At 34.0% G+C, this 19,488-nt stretch overlaps 2 protein-coding genes across 2 annotated transcripts; both read right to left on the bottom strand.

Moving 5' to 3' along the window:
- Positions 1 to 12,771: 12,771 nt before the first annotated feature.
- On the bottom strand, positions 12,772 to 17,940 carry LOC147079545 (uncharacterized). The gene is made up of 2 exons (XM_085960875.1): positions 17,433 to 17,940; positions 12,772 to 12,812 (listed from the first exon to the last, which is right to left on the bottom strand). Exons 1-2 carry the CDS (start codon positions 17,938 to 17,940, stop codon positions 12,772 to 12,774), a joined length of 549 nt encoding a protein of 182 aa, XP_085817001.1.
- A 73-nt stretch (positions 17,941 to 18,013) lies between these two features.
- LOC147079546 (protein CFDP2-like) lies at positions 18,014 to 18,616 on the bottom strand. Its single transcript, XM_085960886.1, has one exon. The coding sequence runs from the start codon at positions 18,614 to 18,616 to the stop codon at positions 18,014 to 18,016; it is 603 nt and encodes a 200-aa protein (XP_085817012.1).
- Between the last annotated feature and the right edge of the window lie 872 nt (positions 18,617 to 19,488).

Consider the following 19,488-nt stretch of genomic DNA (forward strand, 5'->3'; position numbering starts at 1 on the left):
AAATGACCTAGATTTTATGATTTAAAATAAAACATCCAACCAAGACTAATTAGAAATGTCGGACCAATATCATACGGTATAAATATTGTGATGTAACTATTTAATAGATCGTAAATACTTTACATACTATATATATCTACATTATTTTATATACAATCAAGAATATCCATTTATAACTTACGTACTTCTATTCCTATTGAATTTGAACATTTAGCTTTTTTGAAAATTCTCCGTAAATATGTGCATACCTACGCGTAGTAGCAATTCGATTTCTCAAAAAATATTATTGAACCTTTTCATTTATAATAATAATGGACAACAATGGAATGAGAGACATTGCTGGCATTTTCAATTATCTACCTATAATATACAGTATCAACAGATGCCCAAAACAAATAAGTACCTACCTGGGCAGGCACTATCACCCAATATGAGCCAATTTTATTATTGTTTATTATGTATTAGCCCCATTGGTTCGCCATGCTATGATACAATCTTGCACAATAAACAGTATATAAACGATTTTCCATGACGGTGATTCATACTGCACTATTATTATTATTATTAATAATAATAATAATTGTGTTACATTTATTATTGAAAAATAAGAAATATGGTAATAATTAGTTAATTGCCATGTACCTACATCAAATTTAATCTTTATACATATATACCACGACTAGTAAAATAATATAAATATAAATTATTGGTAGGTATAACATTTTAAAATCTGAAATAATATTTTTGAAATCAGTTTACTACTAGGAGGGACAATTTCAGTAGGTATTAAAATGGTGGCATCAGTAAAGTTTCGTGCCTGTGTCGAAGGGTGAATTCCAAGAACAAGAAACATAGTTATCGCCATGTAAACTTTCTGTTTTTAGCCTTGATAAATGTGTAAATTATAATAATTTATATCTCAATAAGTCTTGGCTACGAAGTCACTGTATAGTGTATAATCTATCCCCGTTTTCATATCTAAAATTAAAATGTAGTTTCACCCAATTTCTCTTGTGTAATTGAAATGTCACCTATTCAGCGCACTTGCTGGGTGAGGTAGAAAATTAAGAATATGGGATTTAAGCCTAAATAATCTGTAGACTTTGTAAGAAAGATAATAATATATTGTATACTATACTTATATCATTGCGATGCCCTTTTCTTTAACATTTATCAATATGATCACATAAAAAATATTAAACCATAAAAGTTATTTTAACCTTTTCATACTAAACTTAAGACCATATCGCACCGTGAGTGTAAAACCAAGGCATCTGCAAAAGATATATTTTGGATGTATTAGGGTTTGAAGTCTTCGTTTTCTTAGGAGAAATAGAGTTTCTAAAAAAAACCATAATATTTGGTTTATATCTACATTATATTGCATGTTCTTTCAGTTACTTCACTTTTACATTATCAAGTTGACGACTTTTGCAGTTGTTTTGCATTTAATCTCGAAATTGAAAATTTTGCAGATGCCATGGTTTTACACTCACTGTGCGATATGTGTCGTTAGATTTCAAAATCAGCCAAGTCCATAATAGATGAATATGAGAAAAACAGCTTTTTTTTTCTCAAATACACAGTCACAAGGGTGAAAGTTTATATTATTTCGAGTATAGAATATTTAAAATTAATAAATTCACATTTTGATAATGCAGAAATGTTAGAAAGCAGTAGTTCTTCAGAAATTCACAAAAAAGTCAAAAATACCTAAATGTGGACTTGCCTGATTTTAATATGTAGCGACACATAATATATTATATTATTTAATGTATCAAAATGTCCGTGGTCGTGTATTCAATAGTACCCTTTCAAGTTATTATGTTGTGTACTGTATATATGAATTCTGTTTTTAATCTGCTGTTTTATGAATATTAAATAGGCGAGCTTTACAATATATCGTTTATTAAGTAATGCAAGATTGAAATAATTCCCATAATAATGTGTATCAGTGAGTCGTTTAATAATATTGTAATGTTGTAGATCCATTACTTACAATGTACAGTATAACGTCTCAACAACTTAGGCTAGAAAGGTAAGTAATACAATACTTGGTGAGATAATCATGTCGTCACGAGGCATTTGGAGGTATCATAAAATATCAGATAACGACCCATCTTGTTGCTCACCTAAGTCCAAAACTATATTAGTCATATTGGATAAATAACTGTATTAAATACAATTCAATTCATGTCTTATAATGTTATAATGTAGCTTGAAATTTGCTTGAGTCTTCTGCGCAGTTCAAATTAAAAAAAAATCGATGACCAATGGATAAAACAAATGAAAATAGCGTTACTGTCGTTCACAGTACGCATTTTGTGGTAGTTTTATAAAAAATATTTTGTATTAAAATATTAAAAAGATTTATTTGGAGGTTTTAAAAACATCCCGGCCACTTGAATGACTTCCTATATATTTCTATATATTTACGACAAATATCATTATTTCTATTATTTCATTTCATTAGGTACTTCATTATCTATTAATAAATTATTGTAAAAATAACATGCATGCCTCCTGGGCGGTGGTAAAAAATAATGAAGGAGCTTGGTATCAACCTTATAGTTTATTCTGATATTTTACATCATAATCACCCGTAACTAAATCATAGATATAAACTTTATAATAGTTAAAAAGAATTAAGATATTTTTAGTAGTACATCCTTGGATGGACTTTCTACCTAGTTTAATATTATTATGATGCATTAGCTTATCTAGTTATTAGCGGTAAATGAGAAGATTTTAATTTTCCATGCGTAGTGTTATCAACTAACTGTTATTGACAAAAATATGTCAAGCAACATTTTTTTTAATAAATAATTATTATGACCACTGCTTATATTATGATGAAAAAAGATTGAGTAAAATATTTATTATGTGTCATATTATCTAGTCATATAACTTAAAATAATAAAATAAAGGTAGAAAATTTGGCGATCGCTTAAACACTTGATTTAATGTCATCCGCCAGATGAGTGTTTTGCAAAGTAAATAAATGTCTTGACAAACAAGGTAGATCTGGGAAGAAATACGCTTTATATATTATATTATAAGTTAGCACACTGATTGCAGGATTGAACGTGGATGATCAATAACCATATCGCATGAAAAATAAAGTTATTACATAATGTATGGTAAAAGTATTTCTCCAGATTGCCATGAATTTTAAAACACCATCACCTTAATCAACATCTATCATGGTCACTTCCTCTAACGTTATTAATTTGAAATGTTACATTTATTAGACTTAAGTGATTTATCGAACAAAAAGCAAGGAGAGTAGTAAAAGTGTTTTTTTTTCAAACGACCTACATGTACGTTTTTCTTTTTGATCCTTAATATGTATCAGTTCGGATTTAAGGTGAATGCTCTGATTACCAGCATGAGACAGTTTATTAATAATTTACAATAAAAATATTATAATTAATCAATGCATACCTATCTATCTAAAAACATTAATGTCAAAGATCAGTTATAAAATGATATTAGTTTTATTACATAGTATTTATATGTATCATTATATTTATATTTACGACAAATATTTACTTTATAATGCAGCTAAAATATTTTTATTAAAAATAACATATTTTACGTGTTTAATGTATTTTATATTTAATTTAAAAATCATTCTTTTGAACAAATAAAATATGTCCTGAAATCCTGAAATCCTTTTTATGTATATTGAATCTTATTTTGGTATGGATACACAGGTAAAAGCAGAATGTTTATCCATATATAGATATTAAAATCAAAGACATCAAGAATCAATATTTTTTTATAGTTGTAGGTAGGTACTTCTTTGGGCGCGTTTGGGAAAACAGATCAGAGTGTATTTTTGGCATGGGCCGAAGTTGCGCGCGCAAATGTAACGCATTAATTTGGCGTGGGATGGAAGTTTTGCCCGCCGATGTAACATAATTTATTTTGCGCGGCGACGTTCGTGATATTGAAGGCTGGTACAGACTGGGGTAGAATATCATAAGGAATATGACGACAGTACTCAGGGGCGCAGTGAGCATGCGCGGAATCATCCGTAGTGATAAAAAAAATGATCAAAAGTATAGCAACTTGAACTTCGTTCACTTTTGATTCCAGATGATCACTTTCGATGATTGTGTGTTTATACGGGTCACTGGAGATGATTCCTCCGCGATGATCGTCAAAAGTGAATCATGTAAACGGGAATTATAGTTTCGTCATTTTGCAGAATATTTTGAACGAACACGATATCTGTAAATTCAATCATGGAGTAACCTAGTAACGAGTCTCTGTAAATTCAATAATATTTTGAACAGAACCCAACCTATAGACCATAGATAATAGACAACATTATTAGAGAAAATACATAGTGCCGACCGCTAAAAACAAAAAACACGCGATTTTGACATGATTCGAAAATGTGTAGGCATGTAGAGAATGATAAAAAAACGTTCATTGAGTCATGTAGGTGTCAATGCAGTGCAGTATTACGTGAGGTGACCTCATTGTTATTCTGGTGATTTCTGCATATGTTGCTAACTGACAATGTTCCTTCAAGGGTTCAAAATGTGCTAAGAGATGGGAACATCAGTCTGATAACATTTTAAACACCAAGAAAACGACATTACACACTTTTTTCCCGTAGAGCTTACTGTGACGTCACGTGATAGTACGCGACATGCACTTCAATATATTTCGCGTCATATTTGGTACATTTTAGATGTCCATGGTTATAGGAATTTACAAATTATTATTATGTCAACACACGCATAATATTATCGCATAATAATTTTCATTAAATTTACCAGATTATAGTAAATTTACCTATTCCGTAAATTATTTAATGGGGTATTACAGACCCTACATTCCCTCCATTACAGACCCCCATTCATTTAGTGTTCCGTAATTGCCTTGATGTATATATTTTATGACAGTGGTATGACGTATTAGTTTGCGTCAATATTTTTTATGGTAATAATTATGAATATTAATTTCTAAGATGAGAAAAGACAAGATATCATAATGACATATACGTTTTTCTTGCAAAGTCTACAGATTATCTAGAACTAGATCAAAATAATTAAACAATGAAAAAATATTGAAAAAATATTATTGGAAAGAATCTAGCTACAATGTAATAGAATAGAATAGAATATTATTATGGATTCCGCATTGGTCAAGTAAGTGAACAAAGTTTTATAAGGGTTGTTTATGACATATTTCTGTCAACTTCTTTATATTATGTGTTTGGAAGAGGGAGAAGTTGGGGGGGGGGGGGGGGGGGCGAACTCGGAAACTCACATTTCCTTTATCTGAATAATAAAAAGTTGATTGAAATATTATACTGAATTGTGAAACCTTTGCTTTGTTTTCTTGTGATTTGTTTTGTGCATTAAATTTAGTAATATTTAGTTATAATTTATTCATGGGATTATACCTATTATGTATTTATATGAAATTATATTGTGAATGTAAATGAGTATAATGAATTATTGCCTTGTATATAATTGGGATTAGATTTTCAATTGCACTAATGAAATGTGCCGAAATTAACAGCTAGCTATCTGGCCTTTGAGATGCGTTTTTTTTTGCAACGAGGTCCATTTTTCGTATGTATTGCAAATCGCTTTCATACTCATCGCAGCTCAGATGCAATACCAACACATTTTGCACTCTCGTTTTTGACAATATATTATTATCGCTTGTCAGAATAAGCTTGTACTATAATAATTTTATACTTGTAGTATAAACGAAAGCAATTATTTATAATATCTACAGCCTACCACGATTTTCGTACGATTGTCCTTCACTGTTTTTTTTTTAATCTGTGGGAATAAACTTATATCCGTAAAATTCATGCACTTATAATATATTTACTAGGTTTTACAAGTAATTAGTTAGAATACACGAATCGGATTTTTGTTTCATTTAAAAAAAATGAAATTTTTGTAAGTATCTACTGTTGCTTAAAAATGTTATTTAAGTAGGTATGAAATGTTTTTAACTGCGTAAGGAAAATGTGTTTGAATTTTACAGTTATCCTTTTTCGGTTTTTAATATCGACCAGATCCTGGCGCCCATGCTGAAAATGGTATGGGGAGAAGGCGATGTCCTTTTCTAAGATCAACGATTAAATTAGCTACAAGTATTTTAGTATTTCAGAATTGTTTTTACTCACGGTTCACACTTTTGCTCTAAATTATTTTTTTTATTCTACACTGCATTGAGATAAAATTTCTTAATATTAATTTTAATGTAAATATAATTATTTAGATGAAAAATCACGGAAAACGCAGTACGTAAGTAAATAAAAAAAAATGGTCAATATATTCTGTCACTTTCATTTTTATTTACAAGCAATGCTGCCAACGCGGAGAATATTACTTTTCTCTAATTGCGTGTTATAATTCAAAAATGTATATTAAAACCGATCTACATTCGCTAACACGTGTTGTAACTTATTATACATATATCTATTATAATAGCACCTAGTTAGTCACGTTAGTCTAAACCAGTGGTTTTCATGTGCGGCCATTAGAGGATTTTGCTACGGCTACCAACACCATTTTCAGTATTTAATTTAATTAACTGGGCTAACGTTAAATATGCGTTATTAGAAATGAGTCATGACCAAGTACTTCAAAACCATTTTAATAGTACCACTGTTAAAAAATTTTGGCCAAAGTTATACGTTGACCAAGAATCAACTCAATTCAAAGAATTGGCAACAATTACTTGAATAATATTGTCGATTTTACTTACTACTGTATACCGTGAAAGATCATTCAGTGTAATAAACTTCATAAAAAATAAATATCGAAGCCAGTTGACAGATGTAAACTTAGAAGCAGCCATGCGGTTCGCATTGGAAAAAAAAGAGTATTGAGAAATTTCCATCTGCATTATTTTTAAATGAATAGATAATACCTATCTTTATGTAATGTATATTAATTACGAAGGTGGGTCAATAAGTCCTTAGAAAAGCCGACAGGTGGCGCGACTAGTACTGTAAGCGGTTTGTTTTCATGCAGCGGCACTACCGATTCAGTATGCTGCGAAGTTTCAATCAGATTGGTCGGGTTTTTGTTTTTTATTTTCGTACATTTAAAAAAAAAATTTGCTTGTTTACAAAAATGGAGAAAATTGAGTTTAGAGCTGTTATTAAACATTTTAATATAAAAGGGTTAACAGCAAAGGAAATAAAAAATGAGTTGGATTTAGTTCACCGCATATCTGCTCCTTCACTTGCAACTATTTATAACTGGTTAAATAAATTTAAACGTGGTCGTACATCAACAAAGGATGAACCACGCCCAGGACGTCCTGTAGAGGTGACTACACCAGAAATGATCAATAAAATCCACGATATGGTATTAAGTGACCAAAGATTAAAGTTGAGTGAGATAATTGAGGTTACAGGGATCTCAAAAGGTAGCGTCATTTCTATTTTACATGACAAATTGGGCATGAAAAAAATTTCTGCAAGATGGGTGCCGCGTTTGCTCACAGTCGACAATAAACGCAATAGGGTGGTGGCCTCTAAAGCCCCGTTGTCGCTCATGCAACGCAATCCGGATGAATTTTTTCGTCGCTTTGTGACTGTAGATGAAACATGGATACACCACTATACTCCCGAGATGAAAGAACAGTCAAAACAGTGGATTGCGAAAGGCGAACCATGTCCAAAGAAGGCGAAAACCGTAAAATTAGCTGGTAAGGTTATGGCTACTGTATTTTGGGATGCACGTGGAATTATTTTCGTTGACTATTTGGAAAAAGGAAAAACAATAACAGGGGATTATTATGCATTTTTATTGGACCAGCTAAAAAACGAAATTGAAGAAAAACGGCCTCATTTAAACAGGAAAAAAATCCTCTTTCATCAGGACAATGCCCGTGTTCACACATGTTTACGATCAATGGCTAAAATTGAAGAATTGAAGTTCGAATTGGTCGACCACCCACCGTATTCGCCAGATTTAGCCCCCAGTGACTTTTTCCTTTTCCCAAACTTAAAAAAATGGCTAAGTGGACAACGTTTTTTTTCAAATGAAGAAGTCATCGATCGGACAAATGCTTATTTTGAGGACCTTCCGAAAACTTATTTTTCTGACGGTTTAAAAAAAATTGAGAAACGTCTAACCAAATGTATTGAGCTCCAAGGAGATTATGTTGAGAAATAAAAAAAAATACAAAAATAAAAACTGTTTTAATGCTTTTTTCTAAGGAATTATTGACCCACCCTCGTATGTAATGTTCGAATGTCTTTTATTAAATGGACCTGTCCAAATAAATTGACCAAGTTTTTTAGTAAATAAAATTTAGCTTTAATTTTTTCAATCACAACAAAGTGAAATTTGGTGCGGCCACCAGACGTTTCTATAGAACTGTCAATGTCAATTGTGCGGCCACAGTTAAATTTCATGTGAGAACCACTGGTCTAGACTCATTTTGCGATATCAGAAGAGATGCTATTTATGTATACTTCGTCTTTTAGCGTCTGGAACCTATTTGTCGTGGTGCCTAAAATATATTCGAAAATACTCCATCGACCTTCTTGTATGTTCGTAATGCTTTCTTCTATATTCATTATATTTTGAAAAGTAACAGTAAATCTTAAAAATAACAATTAATTTTTGAAATTGAATAATATCGTAATATAAATTTATCGTTTTATTTAGATCATCTTGATTAGGTAGGTATATAAGAAGGGTCAATAAATCAACTAGGTAACGTGTATAGCAATGACGTATTTGCATGTAATCCACTGTATATTAGGTAATCAATCCCGAGCCAAAATTTTGATCCCGGTATTTCGGACTTACAATTTGACAATTCCGGCATCCTGGGACTGGTCTCGGGATTGGCGTTTTCTTCGATACTTAATATTTTTTTTATACAAATAGTATTGATAAATCGGTCAAAAATGTCTACTATAATTTATATCTTCTATTTATGACATTTAATGTTAATATTGTGTAGGTAAGTTCAATCTTGGAAATACATGGGTTTAATGGAAAAAATAATATTGTAATATAGATAATAATGTGAAAGTAAAACAGTTATTTTAAATTTATTTAACAAAAGATAACATTCATAAAATTCGGCTCAGAAACAAGTGCCTGCCTACACGTCCGTGGCACTGGCTGTTAGACGCCGTTAACGTGCCAGAACGTCAGTGGCGTCTAGCTGGAAGTTTAAATTAACGAATTTATTATTATTTTTCTGATGTTCTTACGATTGCGTATTACAACAAAAAATATTATCCGTGAGCATCTGGCGATTCCCCCTGTGACATGTGCAGGTACATACACTTCACTAACATAATTTGGTACACATATTAATTGATTGTTATTGATAAAAAAATCAATCCCGATGGTTTCAGGATTATGTTTACAAATCCCGGGATTCATAGGTAGATACTTAAACAGGCATTTAACACTAATGAGCTGAAATTGAGGAGTTTGCATTTTGTATCCTTGTATCTACCATCTTCATCGAATGCTCTACGATTCAATTTAAACCTTTGTCTACTTTACTGTTTTCCTACAGCCGGACCAGCCTTCTGAGCCCCCTTTGAGGACGGAGAGTAACGTTTTTGGCAGTTATAACGTGTTAATTTGCTATGTAATATCTACACCTAGAAAAAAAGTTGGACTGAGTGGGATTCTAGCTCACGTCTTTCATTTTCCGTGTGAGTGCTTTAGCATTTCTAAACTTTCGAACGTATATGATTCATGCGATTTTTTCTTATTGAACATTTGGCTGTCACAATATTATAAGGGTAAGAAAGTCTGTCTGTTTTCGATTGATTTGAAATAATCGACAGTCAAATGAAGAATTGAGTCACAAGTATGGCGGAATGAAGAAGTTGTTGGAGATATGCTACGCAAAAATCTTTTTAAAAAGAGATCCTCAACGATGAAGAAAATGAGACAGAATAAAAATTCAATGCATTTTTTGTAGGTACGTGCCTGACTACATTACTTGAAGGTAACTGGAAAGAGTTCTTATGCATATTATTTCCTGTATTACAATTACGGTATATTATTCGAAGGTTTATCATCAATACAGATATTTATCAATATTAAAATTAACGATAAACATTGTATTGAAAAATTTTAAATAGTAAATAATAATAATTTATTTGAATTACTGATACTATCTTTTTTGCTTATAAAAACGCTACAAAATACAGTCCGATCAAATGCTGCAGTCATTAAATAAATGAGATTAATTTGTAATCAAAAATCTATTTCATTTTATTATTAATAGTAGGTATAGATATTCGTGGAGTTATTGAATGAATTTAAATGCCGTTTCAGTACATTAATATTGACAGTGATATTATTTATAGTTTTTTTTGTTATACAATTAAATCTATCATATATTAAGAAAAATAAACGTTGACATTTTAAGACTATTACTTTGTTAGGTGCCGAAATAATTTGTCAAATGGTTTAATAGACAGGCAATTAATATCATACATGTTATATGGTATAGATTTACTTGCAAAGAAGATTGTTATTAAGAAGTTCGTTACTGATCAAAATTCTGACATACTGAAATATCTATTAGACTAGGTTGTTTTTTTTTTACATAACACGCCGACGCCATGACACTAAATAACAGTAGTAAAACACACCACAAAAACTTCCAGTTTTAAAAAATAGAGGTATTATTTTAATATAACCTCACCAGAGATCAATCCCGGACTCTCTTATAAGAGTGCAATACACCTGCGTTTGTAATATATAATACTGCTGTGAAGACATGAATAGATCTATAGTAAAGACCTTTATTGCCAGCAGAAGTTGTGGTTGAAAAATGTCAACTCGAGAATTCTCGAGAAATAAAAAGATAAGGCCAATATTTAGAATCTCGAGAAATAAATTTTCGAGCATTTTGACAATTTTCAATGAGAATCTCGAGAAATGGTGATATTGTCAATAGGCAAAGTTGACAACCGCGGCCGGAATTAAAAAAAAAACTACGGTATCTCAAGAAAATTTTATTTTTCAGTAAAAAAAAAACGGATCGAGTAGCGGATGCCAACCCTCTTGATTGATCTAGAATTAGAAGGTATGTACAATAATATTGGTGGCCATATATATTTAATTTTAGTAAGCATATCATTGGACTAACTCTATGAAGACTGATGAAGTACATATTATTATATATTTATGTAAATTCACAATAATCAATCAATAATACAAACAAAAATTAAATGCTGTTCAAGATTTATTATTTTACCCCATAAATAGACGTTGGCACGCCATCTAACTTTACGTACCTATATTTTATTCGATGTTGGGCACGTACGCTTAAAAAGGTTCGCCTTCGCTGACCTTTCGTCATTGATTTACCACATACAATAGGCTTTTAGATAAATTATATAGGCTTTACGCATTCCTACATAGTTTTTGACATTTTGTAAGGAAATCGCATCCACGCTGGTCTAGTCTAGCAGTATAGCGCATAGAGCGGTCATTTTTAGATAAATAATAAATGATATAATAAATAAAGTCGCCATTAGTTAAAACAAATACATTTTGTTTTTTCAAAGTGTATTTGATCCAGTGCGAGGACACATTGGGTTGGGCGAATGGCTAACGACTATTTCTCATAAAAAATATACAGCTTCTTTTAGGATCGAAAATGTCAACACACTTAATTTAATTAAGTACTTATAATTTAATTTTGATCTTAAACTTTCGACATATTAATAATAATTCGTTATTATTTACCACTCCAACCCACAATAAAATCATAGCTCATAGCATTTTGTCATATATTAGAAGGCAACCGGCAGCCGAAAGGTTAGGAGTGTCCTACGAAAATTAACCACACATTATAGATATGCAATAGTGTGTGTTGCAACCTTTATTTGGCCACGTATATTTTTGTGGTGTAGGTAAATGAGAACTCTGTCGTTCTTAATCGTATTGACGGGTGTCCCTGATAACTATCTTAGAAATCGGGAGCATCAGTTGTTTGTTCTCCCAAGGTGTAGAACTAACTTACCATTGGTGATGCCAGTGGCGGCTCGACGACCTTCTAGGTGGTGGGGTTTAGCCATTAATTATTATCAAATATAGGATTATCGTTGTTTCCACCGCAAAATTACCTAACTGCAAAAATGTACTTTTGCAGGAAAGTGAAAAAACCTTCCCATTTTAAAACAACTTAATTTTTTTAATTTTAATAAAACACGTAAATCATGAATATTTTTTTAACAATCATTTAATTTTTTAAATCTTCAAAATTTTTAACAGTATAGTGGCAGTGTGAGTTATGAATTTTTGCTTTGAAAACAATTGTCACTTATGGAATTTTGCACATGAAAGTTATTACCTAGTAATTATTAATTATGATTTACGGAATAGTTAATAACCATTTGCTAATACTTGATGAAAATAAAATAAACTAAATAAACCATAATTGAACAAAAAAAATATTCTTAAACACAACTTTAGATGTCCATCAAATATCAATGATCAAATAATAGTATAAAAATAACAATGTTCTTTGACACTTAAAATAATAATTAATGGAAAAGTTAAGTTTATCATATAACTCCCAGCTGAATTTCGGAAGAACATTTTTCAAATCTTGAAGGTGTTTGAATTTTTCTGGTTTCATTTTTAGCTTTCTCTTGTACAGCTGGGCTGGTTGCGTCTTCATTTAAGGTTGCAATTGGCTTTACCAATAGCTTCTATGAATCACTATAATAATTAAGTTTAAAGTTAAGACTACCACCTGAATATTGTAAGCATCGTAAATCTGCTACTGTTGGGTCACCTCTTCTGAAACTTGGACGAATTGAACTGAAGACATTAATATCATCATAATTAAAAAAAAAATAGTCAACTTAAATACTGAACTATAAAGGGTTGAGAATTTATAGCTTCTCTGCACACGTACACATATTCAGTTGGTAAGTAGATTTCGTTATTTTTAAGTTTTCGTTCAATTAGGCTATCACAGCTATTTACTTCCATTTGGGTATGACCCTTTTCTAAATAGTTATGGACTATTTCTAAATTTATATGGGATAAAGTTAATCTTAGGAACGCGTTTGAAAGAATTGAGTTTTTGTTTTGGTAACCACAACCATCTGTGTACAAAACTATTTTTTTGGTTTGGATGTTTGCTGCTATGTATGATATTAGTATTAAAGAAAATATATTGGCAGTCAAACTCCCTTCGCACTCATCCCATAGGTAGCAAAATCAATCCTTTGTTACCGTGTTATCAATAATATAATTGTGTGCACAAAGTTTTGTTTTATAATAAAGTGCACTCGATTTCAAAAAAGGGGCCAGTTTTACAGCTTGCATATTGATAGTGAACATGGCTATCTCTGCAGGTAATTAATTCCATTGCTTCTTTTTAATCTGCAGCCTTTGATTGTCTCGCTTCTTCTTTCACTTTTATGTGTTCTGCGTATAGTTCATTGGAGAGGTTTGACTGTTTAAAAGCAAAACATAAATCGCACTGTTCCTTCTTTGGTTTTGCTTATCTATTTCACCGAAAAAGAATGATTTTTTCATCAGATATGCACCCAATTCTATGCTTCTTTCATTATAAACTCTATAAAGCGACAATTCAGATTCAAATATCGGCTCTACATAGAGTTTAGTAGAGCACCCCTTGCAATAATATGAATAATGAGACGTTCAAGTATTTTAAGAAAGTCCAAGAAATTGTTATATTTAAACATAACTGACTAGTTCTAAGTGTATTTTGTGTGTAAATTAGTTTTATAAATACTGTAAATCTCTGTGACAGTTCACTTTTAATTGTAAATTGTATTTATAATGATAATTTCGGAGTTTGAATACGGCACCAACACAATACGTCGACATTCACAAGACAAAATTGCAGATAGATAATTTTGCAGTCACAAAAAGGGAGCGTTCAGTTAGGTAATTTTGTATTTGAATTTATTTAGAGAAACCATATTTTTGTTTGTTGTATAATTTTGCACGGACATAGGGGTTATTATTGCATACAATATTGTATCATTAGTCCAAATAGTGAAAATTGTCAGTTAGGTAATTTTGCAGTGGAAACAACGTTATTATACATTAACTTGTAATGATATGATTTTATTAATAAGGAAATGAGTATTTTTTTAGAATAAATAATATGATTATCTGAGTCGTTACTTAATCACATCTAAAATCGTGCTTAAAAATATTAACTTAATTAATAATAATAATTATTATAGATTTACTATTATCAGTCTTGAACAACAACATACAACGAGCGTGGGGTCATTTGATTCGGTCCCTAGTATGCGTATAGTAACGCAAATGCATTCACATACTTTGTAGAAAAAGATTTGTACCGTAGTGACGGGATGGGACTGAGTGACCCCGATCAGCGAACAATAGACGCCATAGCTTTCTTAATTTGTACATAGGTGTCACCGTGAAATAAGCCGTATTTAATTTAATAAGTTATTTGAATACCGCGTAATCATCATTATGTTATCACATAATTTACAATTATTGCTATATTTATTTGTATAATAATAATAAATATCTCTCTAAAATTGCGACGGGTTTAGATAGATGAAATAAATTGAATAATTCATTTAATCATTTAATTAAGTAGGTATATTATGACAATGATAAAAATATCGGACGTTTTTTATGAATTTTCGACATGATAACGATGTGGGGATAGTCCCTATGAACCCATAAGGTAGAGTCGCCCCTGGGTGATGCAAATTGGGAGGGCAATCACTCTGATCAATCAAATCGCTTCGGATGTTGATATATTCCACCTACGTGAGATGAGTATATAGGTGGGCGTTGTTTTATAAATTCCTTAAATAGGGTCCACTTGGATCATTTAAGGTGTGCCATGTTTTATAATTTTTATAATTTTTGTACCTTTTCCTTTACTTTTCATATTATTTTTTGCAATATTGCATATTTATTTCTTCCTTACACTGTTTTAATACTATTTCTTTGTTTTTAAATGTAATCCAATGTAATGTACACCTTAATTATGTAAAAAATGAATTTGAACATTCGAATAAAACAATATTGAATGAGCGTCAGCGCATACACCGAGAGCAATTGTCAGAACAAAGAACAAACGTATTCTTCACACGTGTTTAAGTTTATCCCATATTCTTCCACACTAGATAACGGTTGCCTGTTACTCCACACCCGTTAGGTATTTCAGTTCCCATTAATTCTGTCTTTCCTGGCAAATTTTTTGGTGCTATATGTGCATGTTCTACATATCGAATGACCTTGATATTTTTTTCTGTAGCATATATAGACACATAATTTATCGACTTACAAACTTTTGGCAGCAATACTACGATACTAGTTTCTTCGTTAGAGATTTAAAATACCTATTCGAGTTTACAGCCTGGTTTTTGATTATATTGGCAGGTATTTTGTTCGGCTTTTTAGTGTTTATAGTAATATTTTGCTTATCCCAACAGTTCATTTATTATGTGAACATGATTTTTATGAAATATTGTGGTCACCTTGAATATTCTGATACAAATATGTTATTATCGACGAATTAAACGTGCATCACTGCCATTAAGTTAAGTGGCGGTGTGGATTACCAATAAGTTATTGAAAATTAATGAAGACGCGTAATGCAGATTAAAATTTGATTATACGTATTGAAATAAATACACATTTAAAGTTTATACAGATGGAGACGTTGCGAAAAAATAAAAGCGAAGAACATGAGAAGCGAATAAAATGTTTCGCAATAATTTTACGAACCTATTGTATAATTAAATCTATTTCTTGGCATTTATCTAGCAGCATCCGCTCAAAGAATGCAATAAATGAATAAATGATTCAACTTTACACGAAAGTAAATGAAATGAGATACTCAAATGAAAGCGTTTCCTGGATCGAAGACGTACCTACCATCAATTCAACGTTAGTGGGTAAGTAATCTATACACAGATGGCCAAAAGGCTATAAGTCGACTACATTTATATTATAATTTGCTATTTAACTTTATACTACAGGGCTCTAAATGGACCGGAACGCACCGGAGAGTCGTTCCGATTCATCTTCTTTTTTTTCTTCTTTCACCCTGTCACGTCCCAACATTGGGGCATAGGGCAAACACAAGTTGGCGCCACTTCCCTCGGTCCATCGCCAACTCCTGTGCCTCCCGCCATGTCAGACCTGCAGCACGTAGGTCGCTTTTGTAGCATCGCTGCAGGGTGAGGGAGGGCCGGCCACGGCGACGGAACCCTTGAGGCTGTGCCACAAGGGTACGAAGTGCCGCACTCTTTGGCGGCATCCGGAATACATGTCCCAGCCACGTGAATCGTCTCTTCGTGATAACTTCAATCACCGAAGGCTGTTGTGTCTGCTCACGAACTCGGGTGTTTGTAACGCGGTCGTACCAATGTACCCCTAAGATTCTGCGAAGACATCGATTCTCAAAGCTCAAAAGCCGAGACTCTTGAAGCTTAGTAAGATGCCATGTCTCACAGCCATACAGGAGCACAGGTAGCACGCACGCGTTAAACAAACGACATTTGGTCCTCACAGAATACAGCCTTGACCTCCATGCGACTCCAAGTTGGTTGAACGCAGAGCCCGCCACACCCATGCGGATTCCAAGCTCACTAGAAATACCACCATCATCGGCAACCGTGGCACCCAAGTATTTGAATCTGGACACCAGCTCGACGGGCAGACCAGAAACCCGCAGAGGAGTGTCAGCGTCGATGCAAGCAGCACTGCACATGGATTTGGTCTTAGCGGCCTTCAGATGAAGACCCACACGCATCGGGTTCGCGGCTAGCCTGTTCACGGTCACCTCCAACCTTTCGATCGTCGAGTCAAACACGACTGCGTCGTCTGCATACTCCAAGTCGCACAGTCTTTCTTCGCATAGATCGCTTGTGTCATCATGATGTAGGCGTATCCCACTGTCGGGGCAAACCGTCTTACGCATTATGAAATCCATCATGATGATAAAAAGAAAGGGCGCAAGTACACACCCTTGCTTGACTCCTGACGTGATTTCAAAAAGGTCAGAGGATGTTCCGGCTGCTCTCACGCGACACTCTGTATTGGTGTAGAGAGCACTTATCACGGCGACCAGTTTCCGTGGGACACCATAGCCTAGCAGAATTTGCCACATAGATTCACGATGAGGACTGTCAAATGCCTTTTCATAGTCCACGAAGCAGCAGGCGACAGGTATATTCATCTCTTGGTACTGTTGCAGGAGGCATCGGAGAGTTGAAATATGCTCTGAGCAGGACTTCCCCGGGACAAATCCACTCTGCTGCGCACGCAAAACGTCCAGCATGGGACTTCTAATCCTGTACAGGAGAATCTGTGCCAACACCTTCCCAGGAACGCTGAGGAGAGTGATTCCTCTGTAATTATTACAATCTTGTGGGTTACCCTTTTTGTGCAGAGTAACAACGGTACCATCCCTCCAGGCTTTGGGGCACTGCTCCCTTTCCCACACCTCGTGCAGAAGGTCACACAAGGACGGCAATACAGCGCTCAGTCCGCAGAGCAGAAATTCTGCATGGATGCCATCATCTCCAGGAGCTTTCCTGCGCTTCAGTCTTTTGACAGCCTCTTTAACTTCAGCAGTTGTTGGAGGATCTTCGCAGAATCCCGATGCAGTAGTGATTCCGAGGGCGGTGATCTCCGACGGAATATCGAAGGGATGCAATGGAGGTGGGCGATTCAGGACATCACTGAAATGTTGGCGCCATAGCTCCTGGACCTTTGCAGGTTCAGTGACTGTCACTCCGTCTGAGTTGCGTAATGCAGTGACCACTGGACGTTTCCTACCGCAAATTGCTCTGGTGATGCGGAAGAGAGCACTTGGATTATTCTTGCAGGCAGCAGATTCCGCATCTCGAATGAGGTCATCCAGGCGTCGGCGCTTATCGCAGCGGGCAGAACGCTTTACCACGCGGTCCATTGTCTGGTATTCCGCGCTGCGCTGTAGGTCGTATGTACCATTGTCTTGCAATTCTCTCAGGAGCTTCCTCTTCTCAATCATCTCCCATGTATGAGGTGACATCCAGTCCGGCCTGTGCGGGTTTTGGGACTCGTTTGAGGTCTATACGGGATTTCCCGACCAAGAGTTCGTGGTCACTGTGGATGTCTGCACCTCTATATGTCCGCACGTCTAGCAGTTCATGCCGGTATCTCGCTTTGACCAAAATGTGGTCGATCTGGTTTCTTGTATTACCGTCTGGCGATGTCCATGTATATTTGTGGATGGTCTTATGTGGGAAAAGACTACCACCAATCACAAGACCATTCATTGAGGCAAAATCTACCAGACGGGAACCATTATCATTCATTTGGCCAAGGCCATGTTTTCCCAGCACAAAGGGTCCACGCGAGGGGTCAGATCCTACATTGGCATTTAGATCACCAAGGATAACTGCATGATCACAGCTGGGGATATTTCCAGCGGCTTCCGCCAAACTTTCGTAGAATGTATCCTTATCTGCATCGCTAGCAGCCTCTGTGGGAGCATAGCACTGCAGAAAAGTGATGGAGCCCGACTTGGTCTTGAAAGTAGCACGGAGTAGACGTTCGGAGATAGGTTCCCAGCTGGTGAGGCACTTGCAAGCTTCCTTGGACATCAGCAATCCGACTCCACTACGTCGCAATGTGGCGTGTCCGGAGTACAGTAGACGAAACCCACGAATAAACTTCTCGCCAATGCCAGTGAGTCGACACTCACTGATCCCGAGAACATCTAACTTGTATCAAGGCATACCCCACTGAAGTCATACCAACTTTTGGCCCCAATTCATAATTCTCCGATTCATAATATCCCCAAAATTCTCGCTCCGTCACGTGTAAAAATAATTTGAACGTCTTAGTTAAGAGATCATATAACAAAAAAAATCTAACACACCTATTTTTACAACGTTTTTCTTAGCTCGTATTCTTATTTGTCCGGTGGTTCTTTGTCCTGTACAAATCTTGCAATCGATTTTTAATTATCTTCCCGACTAGCTAGACATTTGAAACTTTTAGAATATAACAGAACACGATGCCAATGCATTTTTTAATACATTTAGCCATCTACAAGTAGAATTGAATTCATTTTCAGTTAATTCTGAGTTATAGTTGAGCTAAGTTATTTCGACACCATTATTGGTTGCTAGGGGTCTGGGGTCCTAGCAACTAAATTATTGATATATACGTGCGTTACTATGGAAATCAATATGACATGTCAAAATGATATTTCAGTATTATTTCTATCAAGTACAATTTTTTTTGATCGTTTAACCTAGTCAAGTCAAGTTTATATGATTTCTTGTAAGGTCAATTGTCCGAGCATCCGCTCCTTCCAGCATCGATGATATAGTAACAATTTCATAATTTAAAAAAATAACTAATGATAATTTTCCTTCATTAGAGAGAGCATTCGGACAGAGATTAATTATTTATTATAATATAATACTTATAACTTGCTCTGTACACATTCAGATATCACTGCACGCTA

The sequence above is a fragment of the Rhyacophila brunnea genome, unplaced genomic scaffold (genome assembly GCF_057557595.1).
Source record: "Rhyacophila brunnea isolate RB1 unplaced genomic scaffold, BYU_Rbru_1.0 scaffold_1, whole genome shotgun sequence".
In the NCBI taxonomy this organism is placed as follows: domain Eukaryota; kingdom Metazoa; phylum Arthropoda; class Insecta; order Trichoptera; family Rhyacophilidae; genus Rhyacophila; species Rhyacophila brunnea.

What these genes read in the sequence shown, in the direction of transcription:
- LOC147079545 (XM_085960875.1), bottom strand. Translation starts at nt 17,940, where the DNA reads ATGGACCGCGTGGTAAAGCGTTCTGCCCGCTGCGATAAGCGCCGACGC. An exon ending in CCCCAAAGCCTGGAGGGATG is followed by an intron (nt 12,813 to 17,432) that starts GTACCGTTGTTA and finishes TAATGTCTTCAG; the next exon opens with TTCAATTCGTCCAAGTTTCA.
- LOC147079546 (XM_085960886.1), bottom strand. Translation starts at nt 18,616, where the DNA reads ATGTCCAAGGAAGCTTGCAAGTGCCTCACCAGCTGGGAACCTATCTCC.